Source organism: Gambusia affinis, linkage group LG08 (assembly GCF_019740435.1).
Source record: "Gambusia affinis linkage group LG08, SWU_Gaff_1.0, whole genome shotgun sequence".
Classification (NCBI taxonomy): domain Eukaryota; kingdom Metazoa; phylum Chordata; class Actinopteri; order Cyprinodontiformes; family Poeciliidae; genus Gambusia; species Gambusia affinis.
Window position 1 is genome coordinate 5,125,282 of NC_057875.1, and position 18,936 is coordinate 5,144,217.

The 18,936-nt window shown below is 38.2% G+C and overlaps 1 protein-coding gene across 3 annotated transcripts in view; it reads right to left on the reverse strand.

The window, feature by feature from the left end:
- Positions 1-18,936, reverse strand: part of LOC122836212 (pleckstrin homology domain-containing family A member 5-like) — a 112,004-nt gene that overhangs the window by 20,734 nt on the left and 72,334 nt on the right. For 2 of the 3 annotated variants that reach the window (XM_044126005.1, XM_044126006.1), the window contains exons 7-12: positions 17,859-17,931; positions 12,231-12,331; positions 10,652-10,767; positions 8,059-8,565; positions 5,920-6,400; positions 4,975-5,058 (exon numbers count right to left, since the gene is read on the reverse strand). In XM_044126005.1, the coding sequence (XP_043981940.1) occupies positions 4,975-5,058; positions 5,920-6,400; positions 8,059-8,565; positions 10,652-10,767; positions 12,231-12,331; positions 17,859-17,931 (1,362 nt within the window). Of the gene's footprint in view, positions 1-1,293; positions 1,348-3,227; positions 3,348-4,974; positions 5,059-5,919; positions 6,401-8,058; positions 8,566-10,651; positions 10,768-12,230; positions 12,332-17,858; positions 17,932-18,936 lie in introns of all 3 variants that reach the window. The other variant, XM_044126004.1, reaches the window with a different exon arrangement.

The following is an 18,936-nucleotide window of genomic DNA, read 5'->3' on the forward strand; positions in this document are numbered from 1 at the left end:
ACGTGGGAGAGCAGGCTCTTAACGAGGTGCTATAATGCTTTAACTTTCACTAATAATGTCGGTATAGCACTTTAGCATTAGCTTCTGCTAACAACTATGTTAGTATAGTGCTTTATCATTAGGTTCCACTAAATACCATGTTGGTATAACGCGTTAGCATTCACTTTTGCTAATAACTATGTGATAGCACTTTAGCATTATCATCTCTTGCATACCATGTAGCATTTTAGTGTTAGCAGAACTAATGTTTATAACAAGTTTGTTAGTTTTAGTGCAACAAACTTTATGGCTAATAGTTCCCACCATTGACAATCAGATATTCAGCCTGTCAGATGAAGTTTCACTGCAGAAAACGTTCATGGCTGACACAGATTACAGCGTTACAAAGAGCGCTGCAGGCAGAGAGACCAGAGGAGTTAGGCACATGTGGATTTATCGCAGCTGATGCTTATTACCAATTACAATTTACCAATTACATCTCCATCACAATACTTTCTAGTAATGGCTCTTCCTGAGACAGCCTCCAGTTTGAGAATAATCATCATGCCATTTTAATATCACGAGAGTTTGTGGCGCATGGTTACACCCCTATTGATCCCACCACACGATGTGCAATAATAGAGAAAGAAAAAGGATAAGATAATTTATAGTCTTGAGAAAACATAAGCATTGCTTTGACCCTTTGAATGTCACTACAAACCTCCTTGTGTAAATCATGTTGTTGTATGCGTGCAACTGCTGTTTTCTTTGGGAAATACAAGAGTGGATTACACTTTATACACTAATGGCAATACAAAGTAAAAAAAAAGAAAAAAAGGTTTGACTTAATTATAAAACTAATCAATTAAATGGATAAAATGATGCAACAGATTCAACTTAAATACAATAATTGTGTATAGAGATGGATTAGAGATGTGGATATTTTGATATTACCAGCTTAAAATAAATATTTCCAGTACAGGAATGAACGAGTGTGAAGATCAGTAGGCTTTAAGTATGAAATACCATCAAAAAGCAGTGAAAATACGACACTATAGTGGCTCATTTCTTTCAGATATTTCAGCTGATTTTGTGTTTAACATAAAGAAATATTTAGAATAAGAAAAATAAAAAAAGGAAGGAAGGAAGCTAAGATGGATGAAAGAAAAAACTAAAGGATTTAGATAAAAAAAACTACATAAATGTACAAATTAGAAAAAAGAAAAAAGAAGAGAAAGTACTGATGAACACAACATTGAATTAATTCAGATCATCACCACAGGAAGGAGGCCATGTATTCATGCACTACCCCACCTGATTGTCCAAATACATGAGGTTCCTTTGGAGGTGATGGGAGAGAATGTCGTTCTACAGTCGGCAGCAAAGCAGTGGAAAGAGAAAGGAACAGAGTGAGAAAAAAAGAAGTCCTTTTATTACCAGGATGCGTCTCTTTTTTACTTAGGAACCACAGAACCATGTCATGTATCCAAATATAGCCAGAGAGAAAAGGAAGCAGGACAAGCCGATGTGGAGAAAGCAGGTCAGGCACCATATAAAACTGTAGAAAGTGACAGCATGAGTCTGCGACTGGATGTGTGCATTATGACAAAATGGCCCCATGCAGCCCTGACAGTACAGGAAGATAAATATGAAAGAGACGAAGCAATGAAGAGTGAAAATTATCAAGGCACAAAGATAAATTATTGGGCTCTACTGTTGCAAAGATAGCATATTTTATTTAAAATAATACCTTATTGCTTTTGGTTAGGCCAAATAAAATCAATTAATTGCATGATAGATTAAAATAAGATCAATAATGTCCATTGTTTTTCTGTTTTCACTCTTTCCTCAAAAAAATGGATGACAAAAGTCTTCAGTCTGTTTTTTATTGATATTGAAGATTTATTGAGTTGAAATAATTCCTGGTAACACTTTTGAAGAAATGTGCATAAGTCTGACATAACAGCTGTCATAAACAGAGTTCTGGGTCTGACTGATTTTTTAGCCAGACCTGTGAAGACACTGTTGCAGTCATCAATGCGACTAAAGATAAACATGGATGAGTTTCTCTAGATCTGGCTGAGACATTAGTCCTCTAATGTTCTTCAGGTGACAGAAGGCCGACTTTGTAACTGTCTTTATGTGGCTCTGGATGTTCAGGTCAGAGTTCATCACTACTCCTAAGTTTCGGGCTGATCGCTGGTTTTTAGTTGTAATAACTGAAGCTGTGTACTGACTCTAGATCATTGTTTCTCAATTCCGGTCCTCAGGCCCCCCCACCCTGCATGCTTTAGCTGTTTCCCTTCTGCCACACACCTGGATTGAATCTGTAGGTGATTAACAGGCTTCTGCAGCACTTGTTGGTCATGCAATCATTTCAATCAGCTGTTCTGGAATAGAGGCACATCTAAAACATGCAGAGCATGGGGGGCCTGAGGACTGGAATTGAGAAGCACTGCTCTAGATTGTTCCTCTTTATGTCCAAAGTTTATAGCTTCAGTTTTGTTTCTGATCAGCTGGATAAAGTTTTGGCACGTCCACACATTTATCTGTTCTAAGCGTTTATTCAGTGATTGGATGTTTCAGAGTCACCTGGTGACATCGTAATGTAGAGCTGTGTATCATCCGCATAGTTATGGAAGCTAATATTATTTCCTGTTATAACCTGAGCTGGTGAGAGCATATAAATATTGAGTAAGAGGGGTCCTAGTACTGAACCTTGGGGTACCCCACATGTGACTTACCTATTGAAACAAAGACATCCCTGTTCTTTATGCAAGATTGAGACCAGTTGAGTGCTGGACCAGAGAGTCCGACCCAACTCTCCAGTCATTCCAGTAATACATCATGTCAAAAGCTGCACTGAGGTCCAACAGAACCAGCACCGTGGTTCTTTCACAGTCGGTTTATATGGATACATTCATAAAGATTTTCCATGTTCACTAAAGGTGTTTTATCAGTCTTATGCAAATAAAGTGTTACCCCATCTTCTCCTACATTGTGCTGAAAAATTACTTGTTAGTTTTGTCTTATTTTAAGTCTATTAGAAACTAGAATTACTTGGTAATATTTTGTGTTTTTGCAGCGTATAATTTAAATATGACTTCATTTTCCGAGCCTATAGTGTGTTGGTTCTGACTCGGCCATGCATGAAGACCAACCAAATCTTCTGGACGAAGATGGATCATGAGTGTGGGTGAAGATGGCACATAAACCACACGCCAGCAGAGACGACCTTGGGGCCTGACCTTTGGGTTGATGTGATCCATGTTTAGTTGCATAAGCTGTGCTACAGTGTGGTCCCGGATACTGTTTAGCTCTGCTTGCTGCCGCCGCAGCTTTATCAGCAGCAAAGTCAGTTCCTCAGGCTGCAGGGAGGGCGGAGAGAGGAGGGAACACATCCACAATGAAACAGGGACACACTGTCAGGGAGAGGGAGGAGAAGTGGGGCTGCAACTAACGACTGTTTTAGTAATCGATTAATCTATTGCTTATTTGATTAATCTGATTTTTAAAAAAGGCACATTGTGCAGACTTTTCATTTAATCACTTGAGCCTTTTTTAAGACGAGATTAAAAGATGCATTCAGTTCCTCTTTTAAAAAGAGAAAGTACATTTTCTACCGCCTGAAATGCAACAACATATCATTCCTCTAGAGAACGCTCAGCCATTTGTAACAAAGTATTCATCTGAACTAAAAAAATACTTTAAATAATGTGAAAAATTCTGCTTGACTTATCATTAACACAGTGCAGGACAGATTTATTAACTATTTTTTGGACATCAAAAGGTGCTTAAGAACCTTTTAGAATTTGAACCAGGTGAAGCTAAAACTAAAGACACTTGAGGAGTTCAGAGTGAAACATGCACTGCAAAAACACAAAATCTTACTAACTATTTTGTTATAGTACAAATACCTTAATACACCTTAAATCTGACAAAACTTACAAGTAAATTTTCAGCAAGACGTAGGAGCTTGTTTTAATTCAATAATTCCTTAATATTGATGAAAAAGTACCAGTTCCACTGGCAGATTATTTCATTTATAAAAATAAATTTTTTCACTGTTAGAAGTTAAATAATCTGCCAATGAAAGTAGAACTTTTTCATCAGTATTAATGAATTATTGACTTAAAACAAGCTCTTATATCTTGCTGAAAAGTTACTTGTAAGTTTGTTTTCTCTTATTTCGAGTGCACTGAAATATTTGCACTAGAAACTAGACAAAAATACTTGGTAAGATTTTGTGTTTTTGTATAATATTTACAGACAAAGGTTCTATTTTTATCTTGAATACGAAATGTATATATTTTTGTACAGTTTGGCATAATCACTGCTCTGAGTCGGTTGTTCTTTCAACAAATACCCTTTTGTTGAGTGTATATACTCCAGTTAATGATTAACCAATTGCTAAATTAGTAGATGATTATTTCAATAATCGATTAATCATGATTAATTCTATTAATCATGATTAAATATTAAAGGAAAGAGTACACCAGACTAGGAGATTTAGAGGAATTTGTGTGCACATCCCGGTGTCGGGTTTTCATGCACTTTATCCAACATGCCATTACAACTTGAAGAACACAAGCTTTTTGCATTTGCTAAAAACAGAGGAGTAAGCATGTGCTGCAGAATCCAGGTCACACTTCACCAGCTCTATCAAAACATAACATTGTGTGCAGCTTTGACATAAACTCCTGATCTGGCTTAGAGAGTTGTGAGTGACATGGGGGGGGTTTAAGTCTCCTCTGATGTGAGGCGAGCCTTAGGAGCTCCTGAAGAGGACGGATGCTAAATCCTTCAACTTGGAGAGCAAAACTGAGTGGAACAGGAAGAGGGAGATGGGAGGCTGCGTGACAGAAATAGCGCTGTTTTCAACAAAGTGAGGTTCAACCCAAACTGTGAAACCTTAAGGTATTTCAAAAGAGCTGCAGACGTATAAACATTTACAGTCTGACGCGAGGAAGAGACTCGACACAGATGAAGACTTACAGTTTTGCTTTGAAGAGATTGGGCAGTGATAGTCTGGACTGGGATCCCTGCAGGCAGCGATCGCCTGTCGGGAGGGTAGGCGTACTGCAAAACACAGAGGGAGAAGAAGAAGAGGTTTTTTCATTCAGTGATGGAATAATTTACATCAAGACTAAAATCTGCTCTATAATAAAGACTCAAAACAATTTTCTATATCTTGCTGATAGTTTCATTTTAATTTAGTTTTGTCTGATTTCAATCATGATAAGATATTTTCAGTAGAAACTAGACAAAAATACTTGGTCATATTTGGTGTTTCTGCAGTGCAAAGATCTGTGAGGTGTGTTGTGGACGTGTTTCATGCAGGAATGTGCTTTGGAGAGAAATGTTATTTTGTTTCAACTACTCCACTCCCACTAACTGGTTGTTTTGTATCTGTAAGCATCATGAGAACGGGACGCTTTTTAGAATTATTGTATTACAAAAATCTATGGAAGAGGATCAGAGTGAGTTGGGAGAAAAAGAGAATTTTTTCTCAAACTTTGACCTTTTTCTCAAAATTCTGACTATAACTTCAGAATTGTGATTTTTTTCCCAAGAATTTTGACTTTTCATCAAAATGTAAAGTTTTTTTCTCAGAATTATGTCCTGAACCTCAGAATTTTTACTTTTTAGTTCCTAATTGTGACTTTTTTTCTTAGAGTACTTAAAAGTCAGAGTTGTGAGTTTTAATCAGATTTAGAAGTCACAATTCAGATTTTTTAAATTCTGTCTTTTGACTTTAATCAGGGGATTCAAGTCAGAATTTTTTAATCTTCCACAAATATCTACCTAACATTCACCAGAACTACGTCTACAATGTGCTCAGTTCTCCTTTGCTTCATGTAACCTTTTCAAAGACACACAATCTAAAACCACAGCTATTTATAACATTCTGAGATAAGATATAAAAACTGTTTGAGAGACCTTGTTGACTTGCGGTCGCTGCCGTCTGTCGATGCTCAGGTCTCTCCTGTAGACCGGAGAGGCGACCTCTGACCTCGCGTTGGCCATGTTGTAGGATCTCATCGGAGAGTAGGCGCCGTACATGGACAGCGATCCGTGTGAAGGTGAGGGGGGGATGGAGTGGCTCAGTGCGGCGTGCTCCGACAGGTTTATCATGGTTTTGGGGCTGGCCATGTTGCTGTAGAGCCCCGACTGCCGACTGTAGGCCTGCCTCTGCTGCCACTCGTACAGCTGCCACATGGTGTCGTCTCGCATGGAGCGCCGCTTCTCGGCGGCCGAAGAGCCCAGGGCTTGATCGTAGAGCGAGGGCGACATGCTGCAGATGCTGTCCCGCTGGGCCATGCTGTTCCTGGGCATGCTGCGGTAGCCGTCTCCATAATGAGGCATGTAGGGAACCCGATGGCTCGGCATGTTTCTGGGCAGAGTTTGGTATGAGGTGATGCTAGGGAGAAAAAAAAAAACAAACAAAAAAAATCAAATAAGGTAGGAGGAAATGTTACACAATGTTTAATAGAGAAATTCAGCTTAAAATATTTAAAGTTTTCTTGTTGTCTTTTGAATAAACACAAGTAAAAACACTAATAACTTATAAAGAAGTTGGGCTATGTTATTTACAAAAATAATAAACTTTCTTGAACTTCCAAAAGAGCGTAATGAGTGGTTTCTGATAAGCTTGCACTGATTCTTCTGGTGGATTACCAATCTTTAAAAAGTCTCACCTGCCGATTCCAATTTTGGTCGATTCCAATTTATTTATTGTTTTTGCCTGAAAAGTTGCTGAGTTGGCAACAGTAAAATTTGTTATTGTGACAGACCTACGCCCAGCAAAATAAAAGTACATGACTTCACTACAAAACCTATACTTGTAAATAACATGAATCAAATACAAAGTATGGTGCAGAAACGTTTTTCCTCAAATAAACAACAGAAAACAGTTGTAGCCTCACAACACCAGATTCAGACAAATCAAACATTCATGTGACACCACGGCTAAAAAAAGCCCAACTTCCTCGCTTGGTTCAACGTCAGAGCGGTTTGCATCGGGAGAGGTTCACATAAAGGCTCCCTGACAGATCCAGGCTAAAGCGCTTGCTGGTCTGTAAAACTCAGCAGCAGCAGCATTTAAAACGACACGTGACTGCATGGAAACTACACATCAGCTTGGAGGAGACAAACCGTGTTGGAAGAGAGGAGCAGAGGGAGGACTGGACACGGACAGTCCATGCTTTCTGCTGCTTTTCTTTATTTATTTAAAAAATAGCTATAAAAGTAAATAGTATACACTAGTAGGTGGGTTTCAACAATATATAAATATGAATAATACTCATATGTATCGCTAGAATAAGATGTTTTTACCTCAGAATGTATCTAAGTCTATGGATTCTTTCCAAATGTTTTTTTTTAAATAAATGCATGAAATCTTCTTTTTAAAAATAGATTTAAGAGAGGTTAAAGATGTCCCATAGTGTCAACGATAAAAAAGAGAAATAGAGACAAACTGTCAGTCAATTTCCTCAATAAATGGACAGAGGAAGTTTATTTTTAACTCATTAAAACTGAGATCCTCCCAGTTGACCAAGATAAAGCATTTGTGTATTCCCACTGATAATAACTGATAGACTCCAGTGGATAGAGTCAAAGTGTTTACACTGATTGAATGAAGCTGAATATCTTCATTTTTCATGGTACAGGATGTTAGGAAGAGTTAGAACCCAATTAAAAATCACAAACTGGATGTAACTGGTAACTAAACATGGAGAAGATTCCCTCATGTTCCATAATTTCTAAATGAATGTGATTTAACCGTCCACAGCACAAGTGTCAAACTCGTGTCATGGTTGGTTATTTGTAAACTGTTGTTAAGTTTGATTACTATGGAAAACCAAAAGTGCCACAAATTGCAACCTTTACTGTGCGTCTGGTCAAAAAGCCATTTTTGGCTTTCCATAGTTACCAATGAATTATGTGGATTAAGAAGTCATACATTAAAAAATGTTTTATCAACAGGATTAGGACTAGGGCCATATTAAAAAAAAAAGATTAAAATCAAAATTCAGAGGAAAAAGAATTCTGTGACCCGCTCGCGGTCTGTGACCCTACCTCCTGGCGTCGTCATCCTGACCCCGTCCTCTTTGCGTGCGAACCCACTGCTCCAGTTGCTGCATAGAGCTGGTTCTGCTCAGGTTGCGGTCCGGTTCGCTGATAGGACTCTGCTGGACAGGAACCCCGGTCCCGTTAGCCTTACAGGGCTCTCCTGATCCGTTCACTTGGGGGAGGTGGAGCGTCCTATCTGTCTCGTTTGGCGTCTGGGGCGAGGCCATGTTGGTTTTAATGGCCGCCGCCTGGTCCGGCTGCAGCTTGATGCTGTTGATCTTCGTGAGGGGTCGCTCGAGCTCGGCCCCGTCCTTCTGGAAGCCGTAGCGCTCGGCGTCGCGCTGCTTTCGCTCGTCTTGCTCGCTGCTGGGCGTTACAGCCGCGCTGCGCTCGCGGTCAACTTGAAGGTTGCGTTCGTTGTTTTGGATTTCCGGCTGTGTAAGCGGCGGCTTGTGGTTAGCTACTTGACTGATTTCTTTGGGTCCACACTCTTCCACTTTTAGCTTGTCGAGCCTTTAAAAAGGACATGAAGAAAACTGTTAAATAACAGAGAACTCTTCAAAATCTTTTAACCAGAAAGAAGTTTTAGATTAATTAGCTATGTAACTTTTATAAAAATGTTAAAACTATCACCAGTTTGATATGAGACGGATAATCTGATAAAAGATCGTCTGAATAAATCCACCACTCCAGACCTAAAACAACCAATCAGAGCCAGAAGGCAGCTCTTAGTGCTGTCTATCAACCTCGTGTACTCGCTCCACAATGCACTAATGGTGGTGAAACAACTTATCGTTACAGGAAAACCATTTATCCGCCATTATTGGTGGCTACGCTAACTAGCCTGAGCATTCATAACAGCAGCAGAGAAATACATTAACTTAAAAAAAAACCTAATAAATAGTTCTGACCGTCACTTTTATTTTTTACCACAAAATAGTGTAATAAAACGTTAAGTCTATATCATCCACCTGTATGTCTGACTGATAATAGGTTTGGACGAAACATAAAAAAATGCTTCTGGTAATTATTTCAGCAGACTTCAAACTATAACTGAGTAGAGGTCAAAATGTTTCTTCCAGTTGCCAGAGAGAACCAGGCGTTCAAAAGCAGATCAGATATCTCCAATAAAACCTTGGCTCCATCCCATCGTACCTCCCATCTTCCTCCCCTCCAGAAAGATTTGTGCCTCTTTACGATCTCCAGAGATACATTCAGAGGTGAAAAGCTTCCCAATTTGCTTAGCCTCCGACACGCCCAAGGTCAGAACTTCAAAGTTTCAGCCGTTTCTTTGAGTGACGCGGCTCAGTGGGTCACCAATAGGAGAGCAGAAGAAAAGACATTCCTTCAGAGTTTCCACTCAGACATTTTTAAATAGTAACACTAGTCACATAATGTCTTCTCCAGCTTCCTGTGACTCAGTTAACTGCCCAGAAGAGAAGCTGGACCTTAGATGTCTGTATTTATTCTACTGTGGACATGCTTTGTCTTTTCTAGGCTGATATGCAAGCATATTTGTACCCTTTTTGTCACAAATACAATGTATTCTTATTGTTATTTATTTACGTGATGAACAAACAATACATAGAGCTTTATTGTCAAAGAATCTGAAAAGTGGGTCAGCATTTGCATTCAGCCCCCTTAAGTCAAGATAAGTTTATCTGTGTAGCACATTTCAGCAACAAGGCAGTTCAAACAAGCAACAAACATTACATGTTGTCACCAAAATTATTCAGTAAACATCAAATATGTTGATGTATTGACAAATCGTAATATAGACAAATTGTCTGATTCCATACACATGCTTTAGTTCTCTTCTTAAAAACGCTGCAACAAACACAATCAGGTAAAGTGGAAACAACATTATATCTGTTAATATTTTCTATTAAGATCAATTAAACCAATAGGGGACCAAAAGTCATTACATTCACCATAGAGTATGACAGAAACCAATCAATACAATTTTATAAGCTTTGTTTGTCAACAAACTCATCTGAGTTCAGCTTATATGCACATTTTCAGGTTGTTTGCCGTTCACACAGAAAATCACATACAAGCCGCTTTTATTTGGAAGCGTGACGATTTAATTTTGCTCTAACTTTGAAAGCAATGGACAGAAAAAAATTTTATTTCACAAAAATTGGATTTGGTTCACTTCAGGTTGCAGTGTGAACGTAGCCTAAGTCAGTGAGAATGATTAACATCACCTTCAAGAAGCACCAGCAGCGCAAACTAACGTGCCCACATCATGCATGTGGCTTTGTCCTCTTCATTGTTTTAAAAAAGTTAAAAATACAACAACAAAACCCAGCTGAAAAACATGGAAGAATGGCAGCTTCTTAAACAAGCCAAGAGACCAGAAATGTCAAAAGTGGGTGTTGAGCTGCTGCCAAAGACCTTAACAGGATTAAACAGTGGGATTTAAAACTACTCTCTTCCAGCATTTATGCAAGAAAAGGAGGGAAAAAGTCAGGGTGGAGAAGCAAACCAAGAAAAGAGGAGTCATTAGGGAATGTTTTTAAAAATCTCCTCAAAGATCTGCTTTCTTTTCTCTGCTCTGAACTGCAGCAAAGTGCCCATTAATAAAGCTCTGACAAACCTTTTGGTTGGCTCTGAATGCACATTCGCAGCATCCGTCATGACTTTCATCCACGATTCCATCTCTTTTCCAGTGTCAGTGCAAAAATAGTACGTCCGCATGTTGGGATGTGTTGCCTGAGAAGGATGAAGGACAGGACTATTACCTGAAACAGACAGAAAGAAGCATTTTAGCCTTTATCTGCAGACAATTTGTTTCATAATAAGCCAATAACTGCTGCCGTTATGCATGTTCTTTTTAAATAAGTGATATGTTAAGCAGAGATGGATTGTGAGACACTGCTGACTGCGACCATCTGTGCCATGCAGATAAATCAAATCCTTGAGTCACTAAGGTTTCACGCATACCACCAGATTAGGGCAGTAAATCTGCATTGTACAATACTGTAGGACTCACCATGCGGTGCATTGTGCAGATAACATGTTGTTCTTCTGTTCCCTCGCAGCGAACAAACCGAGATATTGTGAGAATCCAAAACAGAGACAAAGAACATTTACTCAGCAACCTCAATATCCTGTTTACCAACATTTCAGAGCAAGAAAAGAACTGTTGTTTCACTAATTCACCCCAAATAGTCTTTAAAAATGGCAGAGTCGGCGAGGACGAGGAGAATAGGAGAATCAACAAATCATCTCATTCCTGCATTGAGGAGGTTGTGCCCTGTGTTCTACGGTTTTCCTGTTTTCTTAAACTCGCTCTGTTTTATCCTGAGTGTAAGTTGGAAAAGCAGCACACTCTGTGGTTAGACAGACCTTCAGCAGACTCCTGAACGTCTGTGTTCAGCTGTTTTTGGCCATGGCAACTTCGTTGTCTCCAAGGGTTTGTGAGGAATGCACCGCTGCTATATACATCACAAAGTTTTTTAAGAAAAGCATCTTTCTATGAATATCATGCGACTAACCAAAGTCATGCGATATATTTAACATAAAAAAACAGATTGGATTTCTTATGTAATCAGCTTAAAATCAGTTTGCAAGCTTCCCTAAATGAAATATTTAAAGCAGGGCTGCAACAAACAATTATATTAGTTATCAATTATTCTGATGATTAACTAATTAATCAGAGAAAAAAACTGACACATTCTGAAAATGTTCAGCCTTTTAGATTATATTAAAAGATGCAAATAAACAAATAATAATTTTTTTTTAAAGCGTTATTGCCTAAAATGCAATAACAGCAAGAGATTTGGGTACAACATATTTACAAACAGGTTTTTGTTTTTTTAAAATCAGAAATAATGTATAATAGATGTATGTTTTGCACTGTTTTGGCCTAATTACTTATTTGAGTGTGATGTTATTTCAGAAAATTTCCTTCATTAGAGTCTTTATACTCCATAAATTAGTTGACGATTATTCTAATAATCGATTAATCACAATAAGTCCGATTAATCATTTCAGCCCTAATTAATATTGCGAAAAAGTCACAAAAACAGTTTAAACAATCTCCAAAAGCAAAAATGTATTACTAGTGGAAAACCTTCAATAACTTAAAGCTTCTTTCTTTTCTCACTGAAAACCTCATAGAACTTCAGTTTTTAAATTTAATTTTGCTCTAACTTTGAAAGCAATGGACAAACCTTGAAAGCAAATTTTCTATTAATGTGATCGTCCACAGACAACAGGGATATCTGGAAGCTGGGAAGGAGGATGCTGCCGAGAATCCCCTCCTCTTTTTCATCTGCAGAGAAAAACAAATAAAGAAACAAAATAAAAACAGGTCATTTTCTTAAAAACTTGGTGGAAGAGATTCAATATAACTAATATATTGACAAACCTGGTGAAAAAATTCAAAAAGCCTTAAATTAATTCTAACTTTTATTGCTGCAGCATAATGTCAGACTGAAAAATTTAGAAAAATACAAACTTTAACATGTGCATTATTGACTGTGATTGGAGTTAGTAATTTGTACAACTCTCTTTTTTCCAATAGGACAGAAATTTTTTCCTACAAAATCAATTTCGCAAATTTGCACAATATTTCTGGATCCTCTCTTGTGCCACAGATTTTCTAATCGATTAAGTATTGAGGACTGGCAGACATGTTGGATTCTTGACAACCTTTTTTGTCTGAATTTGGTCCAATTATTCTGGATCATTGTCTAATTAAAAGACACACCGATGACTCATCTTAACTTTTTTTTGGCAGAGGTCACTAAAGTTTTTAAGTTAACCTATTAAGCTTCCTTGAACATGACGAAATCCATTGTTTTTGTCATGTTTTTTGCACAAAGTCATTCTTACATAATGAGATTTTCGTCTGATCAGTTCTGACCATTTTGAACTGTTTTAGGGCCTCTGTCACTTTAAATCCAAATAAGCTGCTGCTGGCCATGCCCCCTCTTCCCCAACTCAAAGATTACACTTGCAGGTGAAAATGGCTGCAAACAGATGTGCAATTATACAATCATACATCTTTGAAAAGCAGACGTAGAGCCTCCTGCACAACCAACAGGAATGCAGCAATTGGTTTCTAGATGGTAAGTCAACAACAAAACACTTGTCTTTTCCAGCAGCCATTGTACAGTGTGTACAGCAGTAAAACCAGCTGACCAAACGTGTTGGAGTTCCATTTGGGTTGATAGGTGACAGGCGGAGCTCTGCTGGGGTTGCTAGGTAACGGGCTTCAGCGAACCTTGGTGATGTTACATTCTGAAGGTTTTTGTAACAGCTAATTTTCCAGACACTAGAAAACATTAACCTATTACCACAAAATGGAATTACAATGTTGTTGACTAATTTTAGAAGTTTATTGAAACTGATCCTGCGACAGACTGGCGACCTGTCCAGGGTGAACCCCGCCTCTCGCCTGGAACGTTAGCTGGGGATTGGCACCAGCAACCCTCCCGACCCCATTAGGGAAGAAGGGTGAATAGAAAATGGATGGACGGATGGATGGATTGAAACTGATCAATTTAAAAAAGTAAGGTATAAAATAAGGCAACATTCTGATTACATTTAGGGGGATTTAGCTGTGGGATTGGTCAAGTTAAAATCCATTCTCACAATAAAAGGCTTAATCCTTCCTTGTCGTTACATTTGTTCTGAGTTTATGAATTTACCAGATGTGGCAGCAAATTTCTCCTTGTCTGCAGGTAAACGGCTTCAGTTGCTTAAAGCTTTAGTTTCCTAAAGTTGTTCTGCAGCTAAGTAAGACATTCAGATTTATTACGAGCGTCAGCTGTTCCTCCAACATGACGGTTCAAAGTGTAGCTACACATCTTTCTCTGCTGCTTTTTCTTATATGCAGTATATATATATACAAACAAAACACACACAACCGCAGAGATGTGTGCAGAACAAAGGCAGCCTTTTGGGATTCCTGGGTGAACAATAATAATCTTAGCAGATAACAGTTGTACAGCTGAGGCAGCAAAGTTAAGAACCTGGCTGCCTACTCGCTGCTGATGGATACATTTTTTCAACACTTCCGTCTTGATAAAGCCTCTAAGTCTCCTGCTTTCTGTGGCGTTTGAAAGCCTGTGGGCGGAAAGGAGGTGGCAGGAATTATATACTGGAAATAACACAGACTAGACGTAATCTTGATCACCACAAGTGACGAAGACGAGGACATTCAAACGCAGCATTCAGAAACACAGCTGAGATCTGAATTCAGTCAAAGAAATCTACATCAGAAACATATTTTCTTACTGTGGCGTAGAAAAAAGGCTACAGTGAGTCAAACAGTGGTGACCAAAACGGGGAGTACAGGGGGCCATGAGCCCCTCTTGAAAACTGCTGCCCCCCACCAGAGAATCATGTTCATGCTATAGAAAGACATAAAGAGTGATCTCCGTCCTCTGAAAAATGTTATAATTAATTAAGTAATCAATTATGAACTTTTTTTTTTTTAGCTCTGCCCCCTAAATTTTTTTCTGGCCTGGCCTGTCTACTCCTACAAAAATTTTCTCAGGGTGTCACTGGAGTCAAACTCCAATAAACAACAATAACAAAAAAAAACCCATTAAATTTGGTTGTACATACTATTAAAATCCAAGTTTAACTAATAGATCTGATATCAATATCTGTACCGGTCCTGATATCTATAAAAAAATAATCAAGATCTATTTAGCCTAATTCTGAATAGACCTAGACTGAATAGATCTAGATCTAGACTGAATAGCATGTCCTCTGAGTAACGTCATGCTTTATTATTTATTTTACATTATATTTAGGATTCCTAATTGCACTTTCTGAGCCATTTGACAAAAGGCTTGTTGCAGTTTATTTTTTAGATGTTTTGATCAATGTAGTCAACTTATTGTTTTCGTCAGTTTGAGTTTCATTATTTATTTTGCATCGGCTGTTTTAATCCTAATTGCACTGACTAAACAAATAAAAGTTGTTTTTACATGTTTGACCAAGCTTGTGAAGCCTTTGTTGATTTTAAGTGTGGTGTATTGATGCAGAGATATCAAATAAATTCGTAATTTTTTCTTTTAAAGAAACATTTCAAGAAGATTCAATATTGTTTTTCAGTATCAGATTTTTATCAACTGATATTAAACCTCAGATTTTGGTATCAGAAATGAAAAAACTGGATCGGTTCATTAAGAGTAATTATTAGAACAGATAAGTATATTACAGGGTTCCAATAACAGCAAGACTGCCACTAACTATTGTTTTCCTAATATACTGCCAAAGTTTATTAATGACCAACTTTTCCTCCAAAAATAGGATTTTTTAAGATAGATTTTTTATTTATTGCATCCCACAAAATGTAACCAGAGGTTTGAGGTGGAGAAAGTATGCTCTCCACCATGATGGATACAAATAAAACAAGCCCTTATTTTTAATTTTTTGGCTTTACAAAAAAATCCAAAGTATTCAGGATGTCAAAAAGGATGAAAGTAAAGTGAAAAAATCCCCAACAAAACAAAACAATAACACTCATGGGAGCAATGCAGAATGAAAAGCAAATCTGTTTCCATTGACACCTAACAGACACTGTAACTTACAAATGACTTCTACTTATTAAAAGCATTAGTTTGTCTGGTTCTTATTTAATTAAGTTAAAAACGCAGAAACGGCGTCAATCATATGTTGGTCTAATTGTTTTCAGAAATATTCATGGGAAAACGCAGCAGACAGACGACCTGTCGAACCTCACTGTCTGCACTCAGCTTTAAAAAATTAGGTTTGCCTTTACTGTTGGCTCACAAGTTGCCAATCTTGTCTTTTCAGCTGCTCATCATACATGGTGGGTTTTGCTGCAGTGCTAAACCCTGACACAGCTTTAAAACTCTCTGTTTGTTGTCACCTAACTCGAAGTAGGCTCATAGTTTAGGCCGCCTTTGAAAACTTTGGCTCACTTCCCAGATTGGCAGACGCTTCAATTCCCTTTTCTTTGGTGACCAAAGCTCAGAGGGAGCCAACCAACGTCTGGAGGCGAACAGAAGACCTGAATATACCCATAAGGACTGCTGCTGACTGCAGCTACTTGAAGAAAAATGTATGTAACTTGTGGATTTATTTATCTCAACTAAATCTGATAACAGGCGTAACTTCCTGAAGGACTGGTGTGAACATGTCCCTACCAACTCTGGCATGAAGGGGACAGTGGCCACCAATATTTCCTTCACCTTTTTTCTTTATGTGCCTGAGTCTAAGTAACTCAGCAGCAGCTGCACGTTGTATTCAAAGCATTAACAGCCAGGTAATACTATTTAAAATTCCTTTGTAAACTGTAAATGGCAAGTCCGCTCAGTGATCTAGTGGATTGGACATCATGTGACTGACTGTCCGCTACATGCGCTGTAGCTTTACATTGAGTCAGGCATATCAGTGTTCGGGGAAATGACACAATCAAGCAAAGAATCTGAGAAGAGGATGCAACGTTTAGAGATTAATTGTCAACACTACAATAGCAAGATAACAAGGTCTAAGGGAATCACATTTCACAGGCCAGTAAAAAGCTTTAATTAAAAAATATATATAAAGGAAGTGGAGAGTATGTTAGTTACGCTAGCTTAACTTTTATCACCTGAACATGTACTCTTGCTGCGCAGTTCGGAGTATTTCGGTCCAATTTACACAAAAATAAGGAAGTGCAGATGTTTAAGTTAACTAATCAACAACGGCTAATGTTCAGGCATCACTAATGATCGCATAATGGAAATTCAAAAACATAAATCTGCAACGGACAGAATGTTCTGTTTGGTGTTTTTATGTCCTTTTTAGTGTGGGAAATGTTTTTGTGGGGGTTTTTTGTGTGTGTGTGTTAATTCCTGATGCACTTGGACGTAATCTGTGCCCTGCGCTCCCTGGGCTGTTGTTTATTGGTTGCCATGGCAACCAGTCTGCGGGTGACCTTAAGCTGACAGACTGAGAAAAAAAATAATACAATCACCCGTTTTTCTAAATTTTTCCCAGGACAAATTGCATCATTTGTTCGTAGAACGTGGGAATATTCAGAGCAATCGTCAAATAGGATGAAATATTCCATAAAGCATAAAGAGCCAAAGTTTGTTAAATTTTAAATCATGGCTCCTATTAAGTAAAATTAAATTATGAACCATTATAAAGAGAAATTCGCTTTGTTCTCTCTTGTTTGTAGAACTGACAGAAACCAAACTATTTATAGATTTATTAGCAGAGAGAATATATATTTTACATATCCAAACATCAGCGTCTCAGCTTTAAGCCACATTTTATAGAATCCAGTAATATTCACCAACTGCTCCAACCAGACCCCAAAAAAGGTTTTGCGTCTTTATTATTTGCTATATTATAGATGCATCATATCTCATCTGCTATGTGTAAGTCAGCAGGACAAAAGGTTTTGCCAACCAGCTGAGGGACATCTGTGGAGTCAGAATCACATAACTGAAAAATAAAAAGTTTGAACTGACAAGGATACATTTGGTCAACAAAGAAGTTACTTATTCTGTTTTTGAAATGTTTAGTAACATTTTGATTGCTACAGAATCTCATGTTGTTTATGTTTTTAGCACTTGATAAAATCAGACAATAAAAGGCAATTATGTGATAATTCTTCACTAGAAATATTACTAAATTGTAGGTAAGCATTCAGCAAATACAGGCTGATTCCATTAATGTAAGTATAAAAACGTGAAAATGTGAGTTTGGTATCATATGTAACCTTTAAGTCCTTTCAGTTTGTCTTGAAAGCTCATTTACTTAATAGAAAATATCTTAGAAATAAGGAAAGGTTTTGCAGGAAGGAGCAGCACTGGAGTTGGACTTACCTCTATAGTAGAACAGGCACAAGTCAGACAGGACAAACCACCTCTTTTTCCACAACTTCATGCCTGTGCTGTCCTGCAAATAAAACACAGGAAATTTCTGCTGTGATCCCTTCAGCTGAGGCAATAAAACTGACCGTAATCTTTACAGCGATCGTGGATATGCTACATAGACTGGGTTTGTTAGCATTGATAATAAACTCTGCTGTGTTTAAACTGATCTGCAGGCTGCAAAAGACAACGTCTTGCAGGGTGAGTCTGTGTTTTAAGTGTAAACTGGTCCACTTTTCACTTAAAATCTCTTTATTTATGTCCTGGCACAGACTATTTTCTAATTTACTTTTAGAGAAGAGCCAACTAAATACAACAAACTAATCTTTCTCTACCAGTACTGGCTTTTAGAATCAGCTCAAAGAGCTTTTTAGTATGTGTAAAGAGTATTAGCCGGCCCTTTAATGGAAACTTGAGTAGGGTCCTTAATCGTAGATTTTATCCTGGAGACTAAAGCAGGAGGAGGGACTACAGCAACTCTGTCATTATGGTCAAACAGTATGTGGGCTGCAGTTTACCTTGAAGGAAACGTCTCCTCCACAACCCACAGTGTTTTACACATTAAGATCCAGGCGGGTACGAAACACAGAAGGACATCTTGTGTCTGTCTATTCATACACAATGCTAAAATTAACCAAACTCTTAAGGATTCATTTTACTATGTGTTAAAAGTTCCTTAGGTTTCACATCAATCACTGTGGCATGTTGATTTCCCAGTGGATCTGCAGCTTTCCCTCGGCCGCGTGGAGTTCAATGGCTTTCAGATTTCAATGAGGCAGGAAAATAAAAGTGCAAATCCAGCTTTTACTCAGGGTAGCTGATTTGTGAGTCTTTCGCACGATCTCCATCTCCCTGATTACGGTCTCCAAAGAGAAGCAGCTGCCAGCTGCAGCAAAAAGAAACCGTCTCGTGTGCAGAGAACTGCGATCACAACTAATTGAGCCTCGTTGCAGGGAAGCGTTAGCATCCAATTTAGCCCAAAGTTGTTCGTAGCGCCACCTCTCAACCTGAGGCATCCAGCTCAGGTGTG